At 33.6% G+C, this 10,702-nt stretch overlaps 1 protein-coding gene across 1 annotated transcript; it reads right to left on the reverse strand.

Moving 5' to 3' along the window:
- Nucleotides 1-4,414: 4,414 nt before the first annotated feature.
- LOC111395552 (anthranilate synthase alpha subunit 1, chloroplastic-like) lies at nucleotides 4,415-9,578 on the reverse strand. The gene is made up of 11 exons (XM_023021585.1): nucleotides 9,311-9,578; nucleotides 8,520-8,704; nucleotides 8,219-8,408; nucleotides 7,496-7,647; nucleotides 7,003-7,118; nucleotides 6,661-6,907; nucleotides 6,311-6,367; nucleotides 5,994-6,146; nucleotides 5,217-5,297; nucleotides 5,060-5,146; nucleotides 4,415-4,963 (listed from the first exon to the last, which is right to left on the reverse strand). The coding sequence occupies exons 1-11, from the start codon at nucleotides 9,459-9,461 to the stop codon at nucleotides 4,589-4,591; spliced, it is 1,794 nt and encodes a 597-aa protein (XP_022877353.1). The 5' UTR covers nucleotides 9,462-9,578; the 3' UTR covers nucleotides 4,415-4,588.
- Between the last annotated feature and the right edge of the window lie 1,124 nt (nucleotides 9,579-10,702).

A 10,702-nucleotide genomic window follows, 5' to 3' on the forward strand; every position in this document is an offset into this window, starting at 1 on the left:
TTGTGAACAAGAGTTTAAAAAAAAAAAAAAAAAAAACCTCGAGATGAGTATGGTGACACAAAGCATTAAAGGTGACGATGAATTAGGAAATTTTGAAAGTAAACCTCATAACCTTAACATGGCTTTTCAATGACTCCATATAAAAATGTAGAAATCAGAAATATATTTCATTCCTTTGCACTTAATATAAAAAGAGGTAATGCATGTTCACCGTTCATTTTTCTGTCCTTGTTACACTCATCAATTTGAGTACTGTTAATTAACAAGTTCCATTACTGTTTACTAATATCTATTTTATAAAGTGCATTTCACTCACTCTCTTACCTCTGCTTTTTGATTTCTACACAACCAAAGGAAACCCTCGCAGAAAAAGAGTGATGAGAATATGTCGCATGTCTGCTAGTGGAGCATCGACATCGGTGCATGGAAATCATGGTCGATCTTCAATGTGAAGCTGCTTCTTCTACTTTTGGGAACGGTGACAAAGGCTTTGTGTTTCTTTTATTCATCTGTGATGTTATTTCTTCTGTAGTCACAATTAGCAACTTTGTCCGTTACTAATTTGAGGTAAGGTTAGTTTTTATTTAAATTTCATGATTTTTTTCTAGGGATTTTGGTGTTGTTTATTGTAGTTGTGACTCGTCCAATATTGGAATATTATTGGAGCTGAATTATAATTCTACTTTTTACTTAGACAATTAAATTTTGCAACTTGCAATTTCTTCTATTCTTAAAAGATAGAAGGGATAAGCAACATTGTCTACACATTTAGATTAGGTCGGCGTGAAAAATGGGAAATGATGTATTAATTATCCTTCTTTTCATTTTTATTTTTTTTTTGGTTCAAAGCAATTATATATCAAAATTATAACTCTAACTTTGCATGTATCACACCAAAATCTATCTTCACACTATTTTATTTACTTATTTATTTTTTATTTTCAGCATATACAAAAACTATACACATAACTTTGTATGCCAAAATTGTAGTTGTTCTATAATGTATTTGACACAAATTGAAGACAACGAAAAAAATGAAAACTTTATTCAATAATTTAAAAGGTGATGATCAGTGGTTAGGATTTAACTCTGTAATCACATATATCAATTATAGGATTTTCTTGTAGAACAAACTCAATTATATATATGAAGAGGGCAAATAATAATTCTTCTCATTCACATTTTTTACTAACTTCCAACCTACCCATGTTTTTTATGTCATACCATTATTGCTGAAAAAGATTCACAACAAGAACATATCTAAATTACTAAGCCAAAAAGAATATGAATACATGCAATTGAAGATACCTTTCAGGGTGGTACCACTGACTATAATTAAAGGTCGTGTGGCATTTCGAAATCCTCAAATTCATTGTCTAAGAGCTATAAAAAAATATTTGAAGCGATTCTCCCCGTTAGTACCAATAAAAAATGTCGAGTCAGGATTAGTTCTCCACATGTTATAGAAATAACTAGTCAATTTAGCATAACTCTTTTCGATTTAAACAATCAAATTTTTCGATGTACAATCGTTTAGCCTTCCAAGCCTTCTGGTGGTTCATGACCATCCTACACTCCCGATGGATGTCGTTGATGATGTCTGTAAATCGTCTGTGTATCCCAAAACTTATGTGCATTATATGTCGACCAATAAATTATAATCGAGCTGCCTGTGATAATTTTGACGAATACACACTTCACAAGTATGTTATTATATATACTTGCAAACTACAAAGAACTCATTCATGTCTATCTTTGTCACTCTCAACCGCTAATTGCAATTGTTGTCCACACAAATAATTTTGTAAATAGATTTGTTTGATTTCTTTACTTCAAACTCAAAGTTATATTTCATTGTAATCCAGTGCACAATTTCTAGCAAATCTCTCTTCGTGTCAAACTGTTGATTGATATGCAAATCTTCATCATCGAGAACCACATACAAACGATTAGAAGAATGTGTACTCGACTTGACTTATGAACTCCAACCCCACTCATGTCTCGATTGGATAAAGTAATCAAATCCTGATTTGTAAATTGTATTTCTTTCTCGTTGTCTTGAATCACCTTGTGAATTCTGTGTGCAACAGTGAGATCATATTGAGTAGCAACTGTCTCGAGTATCAATGCCAATGAATGCAATGGATCTGATTTACATGATGGAAAACATATACATTCGGATGAGTCAATATCTCAACTTCGTGCCTAAAATCTAGGTGAAATTCACATGCAATCCATGGACTCACAATTTAAGCCCCGTTTGACTTGGTTAAAAATCAAATTTTGAAAAAAGTTGATAAAATATATGATTAAAAAGTTGATAAAAGTTGTGGGTGAGATTGATGATGATTTTGAGGAAAAATACATTTAGAAAATCGGGTGCAACAAAAATAAGTTATAGTGAAAAAGGAAAATCTAGTCGTGTGCCTATTAACAACTCAAATCGAGCTGATTAAATACGGTTAATGAAACTGAAATTTAATAACATCTTGATCTACTTATATACTTCAAGTTTGGAATAAAAATATCGTATAGACATTTTCCGTTACTCATATTATTTCTATTTTATGACGTCTCTTATTAAAATCTTATAAATTTTTCTTAATTATAGAGTGACTATTTTGGTCAAATTAATTTGGTATGAGAAAAGCTCCCGTGATCTCACTTGTGGAGGGATCAGGGTCACTTGACCCCCAAACTTTTGGGCAATTTTATTTTTTTTATTTTTTGATAAAAATCATAATAAATCTAGCATTCCCCCCCCCCCCTCTCTCTCTCTCTCTCTCCCTCTCTCTTCCTCCCTCTCTCCCCATTATCAAAAAGATTGTTCTACTTGAACATAATGGATACCATAATACCCAAGTGGCACCCGACGCCCCCTCCAATAGGGGGGTGCCACTTGAACATTATGGTGTCCATTATGTATTCCAAATATTGTCCTTATCAAAACTCTTACCCTTCTAATTCTTCAAACTTTGTCTATAACTTCTTTACAAATTACCACATCTACTACAAATCTTCACTTTCCCAATCAAAATTTCCATTTTTTTTTATTTTTTTATTTTTTGCTACCAATTTGTTCTAAAGCTGATGCAAAGTGACAGTCATTACAATACCATCGACCTCATTTGCCACTGCAATTTCAACATCACCTTCACTCGTCGGACCTCCAAACATGTATAGTATAATGTCCTAAATGTTCGCTTTCATGGGGCAAGAAACATGAAGTCTTTTAGAAGTGAACTTAAGTGACTAGCATTACTTTCAGGAGTCTTGCACACAATAAAAAAAAAATTTGATGACGGGGATCTTGTTGTGCTTTTGTTTAATTCATTAATGTATTACATGAATTATTATAATAATTGGGTAATATATGTAATTTCCTCTAGTTGCAAAATGTTTGGATCGTTGGACTATTTTCAGTTAACCAGAAAAAAAATAAAAAATAAAAAAAATTAACCATGTTTGATTTCACTGAAAGATTAATTACACTCTATATCAAATAATTAATTTGAACCTCACATTTCACGAAATTCATAATTTTTCAACCACACGTCCAATTGGAGGGGTCTGTTTTTATGGGGAAGTTGGTTGTGTTATGTATATCGATGCCTCTAATTTTCTGTTTCTTTTCCTTTTCAGTTTGGTTCTGGATTCGACGGGCTCAAAATTGAAATAACTTGGGATTTCGGTATCATATGAAATCTATGGATTCTGTAAATTTGCTTTTAAAAATGGTTCATGAATAGGAGTAATAATGCTAAAATTATTTGAAGTTATGCTGATACATTGATTGGATTTTAGTTTTTATTTATTTTCTTGATCGGGTAAATAAATTTATTGATCAAAATTTTGAATACAACCACTCCAGACTTACAGAATTAACGTTACAATCTGTCTATGTCTAATGACCCAAAATAAAGAGGTTGAAAATCGATCAAACAAAACAACTTCTTCTAATCATTGAGGCTAATCATTAAGCCATTGGGCAGCCTAACGTGCATAGGAGATTTTTGGCAGCAAGGTTGCCAATGAAGGGGTAACAAAATACTGCATAAAGCAATAATTCATTTCCAAAATGCACCATTCTTGACAGGAATTCAATCCTTGACAGGTTAGCACTGCATTCCATTATGCTGATTCCTATTGCGGGAATGAGCATTTCTGATTCCCGATGATGAATGAGGTCCTAAAGTCATGAAAAAGCACGCCCTTAGCTTTATAAGTTACTTATACTGGTAAAAGTCCATTTCTTTTTCACCGTTCCTCTTTCTCGCATGAAGAAGTTATTTATCCACATTTAACGAGGATTACTAGACGGTGTGGTGCTTGTCAGTATAATATGGCCCTGCCGGAGATTTTTGTCACAATGTCGATTTGCTTATTATTGCAGTCTAGAAAAATCAACGCTCTGTAGAAGAAGAACACTTCACGAGTAGTAGATGAATAGTTCTCCAGACATACATTTAATCTATCTATCATTAGTCTATTCATATTATTATTGATCAAACAAGAAACAACCATCTAAACCATGTCACGACTTTTTGAGAAGTCAAAAGGAGCTATTGAGATTAAAAAAAATGACGATTCATTGTGATACAGACGGTTGGACTGGCAATGCATTGTTAATCTTTGCTGGCTGTTCGTTTACGAACGCTGATTCAGCCAGCTCAATTGTGCGGACAAGCCCAGCAGCTTTTCTTTGACACTCAATCTGCTCCTCATGGGGATCGCTATCAGCCACAATTCCGGCTCCAGCTTGAATGTGAGCAACCCATTCTTGCCGCTTGTTGGTATGTTTGTACGAATATATTGTGTCATAACGGGCTCCAGTAGAGAATATCATTGTCCCGAGTGCCAGTGCAATTTCCATATCTCCTGTAAACGAAATTCGTCCAAACCCTCCACTATAAGGTCCTCGTCTTGTTACTTCAAATCGATCAATCAGCTCCATGGCCTTCACCTGTATGAGAGATGGAAGCAATAGCTGTAGACCTTACATCTGAATTGCATTTCGTCGAATCAATTGGAAACAATGAAAGAAGAGTAATAAACAAACCTTTGGCGCTCCACTAACTGTTCCAACTGGTAATGTAGCTTGCAGTGCATCCCAGCAAGTTAAATGATCGAGCAACTCCCCTGTGATCTGTGAGTAAAAGTCATAGTTAATTACGAAAACAGCTTAAATTTAAAGGTGAACTGATTTGTATACTCACTGTAGAGCTGATATGCATCGCGTGGGAATATCGCTCAACAGTCATAAGCTTCTCGACTTTAACAGAACCAGATTTGGAGACCTGCATTAAGAATCCACAAAAAGTATATCTGAATAATTTTTTTTATATGAAAAGAAAGTAACTATGGACAAAGATAGAGAGGCAGTCACTTGCATGTAAATTTACCTTGTACATATATCAGACCAACATGGGTTGCCCCTTGTTGGAAACATCATTAGTACCAATTATTTGCTTATCATATTTTTACACATCAGTACAAAAATATTACATGCATGTGATGTCTTCAATCTGTACTCAAGCCTACGGGGCTGCAGCCTGTTACTGACATGAAAACATAATCCAGCCACCCGAAAGAAGACTAGTAGGATCCTAGACGATATGGAACAGACCTTTGTCTTCAATCTCTTCTGTATTTAGATGAATTGTTGATAAAGAAATGCAGTATGTTTGTCAAAATCTATGCCACTGGTCGCAGAGATTTTTAAAAGTACAATTATAACTATAATCACTAACAAAGAAATGATTCTAATAACTTCATAGAAAATGAATTTGAAGAGGTGCTGACAGTACAATCCCACCTAAAATTTCAAAGATACTATGGACATAGCAATAAAAGGAAATTAGGAAGAAACTATTGACGGGAAATTATAGCAGGGAACATAACATGAATAGGTGACATGCTGTCAAAATTTAGCACATAATATATATATTTTTTTCTCTCGCAATAGTTTCGTGTTAAAACAGACAAGGAGAAACCTTTCTGACGTCATTTCGGCCCAAATCAACTAGCATAACGTGTTTTGCACATTGCCTTTCATCCTTTAGCATCATACATTCTAACATCTCATCCTCAAGAGGCGTCTTCCCTCTTTTAATGGTTCCAGCCAAGGGTCGATTAACAATCTTTTTCTGTTAAGAAGAATGCCAAAGAAAATTTATGTTGGTATTTAACCCTATAAGCACTATGGAAATTACAGAAGACCTTGAAGATATCAAAGCACTGAAGATATGTGGATTCTAAAAGTAGCCTCACACGACCAGTTAAATTAGGAGAAATGGGACCATTATTTTACCTTGTTGATACAAGTAAGAAGTTCTGGGCTTGAAGCAACCAAAATACACCCTCTAGCCTGACATGAAGTAAGAAGCTGTGTTAATTGATTAAGCGAAGGATAGCGATAGTCAAAGAGGGGAAAAACCTGCAAATAACTCATGTATGGACTAGGATTCACAGCTCTTAAAGTTCTGTAGATTTCAAATGGGTCAGCAAATGTACTTCTTTCAAAGCGTTGACTTAAGATAATCTGCAAGTAAGAAGTTCTGGGCTTGAAGCAACCAAAATACACCCTCTAGCCTGACATGAAGTAAGAAGCTGTGTTAATTGATTAAGCGAAGGATAGCGATAGTCAAAGAGGGGAAAAACCTGCAAATAACTCATGTATGGACTAGGATTCACAGCTCTTAAAGTTCTGTAGATTTCAAATGGGTCAGCAAATGTACTTCTTTCAAAGCGTTGACTTAAGATAATCTGCAAGATATCCCCCGCTAAAATATGCTCTTTTGATTGTACAACGGCATTCTTATATTCCTCACTTGTCATGTTACTTTTGGTTAAATTGAGTCCAAACTTGTGATTATGCAGGTCTGTGAAACCTGGAGATAGCCTTGGACTAATACATGATGATAAAAATTACAGATTAGCAAGGGTAAATTAAGTCAGACAATTATTTTTAAAGATAAGATATCACATAGACTTTTTACTCACGGATCAATGTCTTTTACTCTAGACACCAATTGTTCCAAGCGTGTGATTCCGTGGTTGTAAGCCTCCTCAGCAGACAAGAATCTATCCAAGCGGACCCAATGAATTACAAATACTTTCTGCACCAACAAGGGGAATTCACAAATAATCTCAGTTATATATACAAATATAAATATAAGAATGAGATATACAGATAGACAAAACTACGTAGTGTGACACAGAGAAATCTGACTAAATCGAAATGGAGTTCATGAGACTTGTTTTTAATAAGTTCTAGGAAGAAATTGTGAGTATCATGTATAAAATTACTATATATAGAGTATGCGTAATTAAGTCTATATCAAACATTTCGAATTCGACAACCCCTTTGTCATAATTGATTTTGCTTCTGCAGGGGTTAGAAGTTCTATTTTTGTCTGAAAAATAAATAAATAAATAAATAAAGGAAAAAAAAAAGTGAGATAAGATCCATACATTCAGATTTATAGTCCCTTACCTTCTCTACATGATCAAACACGATAACATCGTCATAGAGTCCAAGATGAATGTCAGCAAGGTTTCTATCATCTCTTGGTGCATTCGTGAATGAAAGCTTTTTCTTCTCTAGATAACGAACCGTATCATATGAGAAATAACCAACCCATCCACCTGCTCAAGAGCACAAGGAAATTAGAAGGATATCTTTGGTCTTATTCTACATGTATCTTTGTGCAAAGATATACATGCAAACTCAACTACGATGAATATTGCAATAATCCCGTTCCTAATGTTCTGTAAGAACTTCAAGCATTCATGTTGAATACCTCAAGTATCAGATGTAATTCATAGAACCTCTAGATCTAGTACATGTAGACACAACGAATATTATCTTTTAACCTATTTTCATTAATAAACCGTAAAATGGCCTAATTGGCTATCCTTGTCCTGGATTCCTTCGAAATTTAAGACTAAAGCTGCATCAAGTGCCTGTTTTAGATTGTGCATTTTGAAGAGTTGAAGTACAATATAAAGTATGAAATTAATGTTACATGTATAGCATAGAAGTACTGAATTAGTGTTGTGAAGTTCATGCGTTTTCCATATGGAAGTCATTGACCTACCAAGAAAATCAGTTAAGACAAGTAAAATCTCATTTAACATTAAACATTTCAGACATTCAATAAACAAGATAACAGACATTCAATAAACGAGATAACGTATTATTACATCTAAGTCTTACCACAAAATGAATCAGGAAGTTCTTCAATCAATTGTGGTCTCCAATCCTCTGAAATATTTCTTGGAACCATCATTGGGTCCTCTACGAACTTCTCAATTTTTGTCCCTTCTTCATGGTCCAACACTGTGACCTTGTTCTCTTTTGCCACTATTTCCATTGTCGGTTGTGCTCCTACCATGCTATATCGGCCCTAAACAAACCATGACATAAGAATTTAAAGGAATCCCAAACACACATGAATGCGCCAATCCATTAATTTCCAAACGAACTAAGAATTTTGAGCAAGAATTCATTTTCTTACAACAGTGGAAGTGCGGTAACCAGGCTTGACAGATTCAAAGAGGAAGCTCGGAGCCTCTCTATCTTCTTCCTTAACCAGACACCGATAAGCAAGCACGGGTGTCAACTGATCCGAGAAAATGATTTCGCACAAAGGAATTAAGTTCCCATTTTTTGATGCTTTAATGAATCTCGTCTCATCCAAAACTAATATTTAGAAACAAAGAAGAGGGACAACATCATAATCCAAACGCTCGCTACCATCTAACAACATATGAAAATGTCCAGCATGAAAAAAATAAAAACAAATGCTAATGCTGAAATTTGATCATCATCAAACTCTTGTTTACCCATCTAATAATTAATAGAAAAAGAAAAATAAATTTTAAAATACAATTATTTTTTAACAACATTAACCCCCGTTTGATCTCTGCTCCATTAAATGTGTTTTTGGGGGGAAAAAATTGTATTTTGGAATAGTTATATTTTGAAGAATGCATGGTTAAAAAAAAAAGAGGGAAGAAAACACACGCTAAAATAATTTCATCATTGAAACTCTTTTTAACTCTCAATTAATCTGGAAAATAAAAATCAGAAAATTTCGACTTGGAACTATAATTAATTTTAATTTTCCTGCTCTTCATAGTCTAACCGACTCAAGGAAAAGTTAATTCTGCAAATTGACTTTAGAATATAGAAATGCATGTCAATGCAACAGGAAAATTGCAAAAACATTTAAATGTATGCGAATATACAGACACGCCCATACACACATACACCTATGGTCACACACTGAAATGCAGAGAGAGAAACCTAAAGATGGAGACTGAACGGAGCAGCACTGGAATTTACGAAACCCTAATGAAACGAACGAGCTTGAGCTTCTTCTACTCGAAATGCCAGTCACCAGTGACAGCCAGCGGTCCACTGGTGATAGCCGGTTTGAAAAATTTGGAGCTTGCATCTTCCAAGCTTCACGTTCAAGAACCACTGTTTGAGTTTGAGTTTGAGTTTGAGTTTGAGTTTGGGAGAGACAGGCAGACAGACAGATCGTGAATTGAGACCACTGTTGTAAAATTCGACCCAAATATCGATCCGAAAAAGATAAAGACTCAAGAGTGTCGAACCAGGATCGAACGGAAGGTAAAAATAATTAAATGAAAATGAATATCATAAATAAATTATTTTAGATCGAAATATTGAGTTATTTAAGGGTTTCTACATTATTAAGTTGTTAATACTAGACAACTCATTCTTTCGTAATAAATTAAGAAGACATTCTCAGAAACTCTATTCCATTTTCTTAATCAACATTCAAACGTAATTTCGTAATAAAATTGTTTACGACGTACAGCTAAACGCTGTATAAAAAAATACCTTAAAAAAATTTTATTCACTTTTTACAACGTACAAAACCCACTATAAATAGAACACCATTCATTTTTTATGGCATGCTATGTTGCACGTTGTAACTAAATAATTTTTACGGCATGCAATAAGGGATGCTGTTATTTACAATTAAATTTTTACCACTTTCCTTTTAAGCATGCGTAAAAAGTGACATCTTGCTGCGGCATAAACATGGATGCCGTAACAAATGTTGAATTTATGACTTTTTAATCGCACATCGTAAGAAGTATGTCGGCTTTTTACGACATGCATTAGGAAACACCATAAATATCCATTGAACGGTTTTAAAAATATTGTTCGTTTATTTGATTACCAGCAAAGCTTTAATAATCAAAAAATAAAATAATAAACATTAATCCATATAATCAGGTTTTTTATATTTTAAATAAATACAAAATGAGTATGGTTCAATACAATATGTCAAAATATAAAGTTCATCTAAACAATTCTAACATCTTTGACTACTACAAAAAATATAATAATAATAATAATAATAATAATAATAATAATAATAATAATAATAATTGATCCATATCGAAGTTTACTTCTTTGACCAACAATTTAGCTGTCCTGCAAATATATTAACTACATATGTGCATATCACAAAAATAATAAAGGTATAATTAATAAACTTAGATTGAATACGAAAACCAAAAGTCTATCAAGATTTATATAATCTTTTATTTAAACAAACATTGCATGTTAACTTTAGTATATTGTTAAAAATAAAATATAAAGAGAATTTGATTCACATACGAGCCTCAATAGAATTGCATCCATAAACACCATATCTTC

The sequence above is a fragment of the Olea europaea genome, chromosome 1 (assembly GCF_002742605.1).
Source record: "Olea europaea var. sylvestris chromosome 1, O_europaea_v1, whole genome shotgun sequence".
Taxonomy (NCBI): Eukaryota; Viridiplantae; Streptophyta; class Magnoliopsida; order Lamiales; family Oleaceae; genus Olea; species Olea europaea.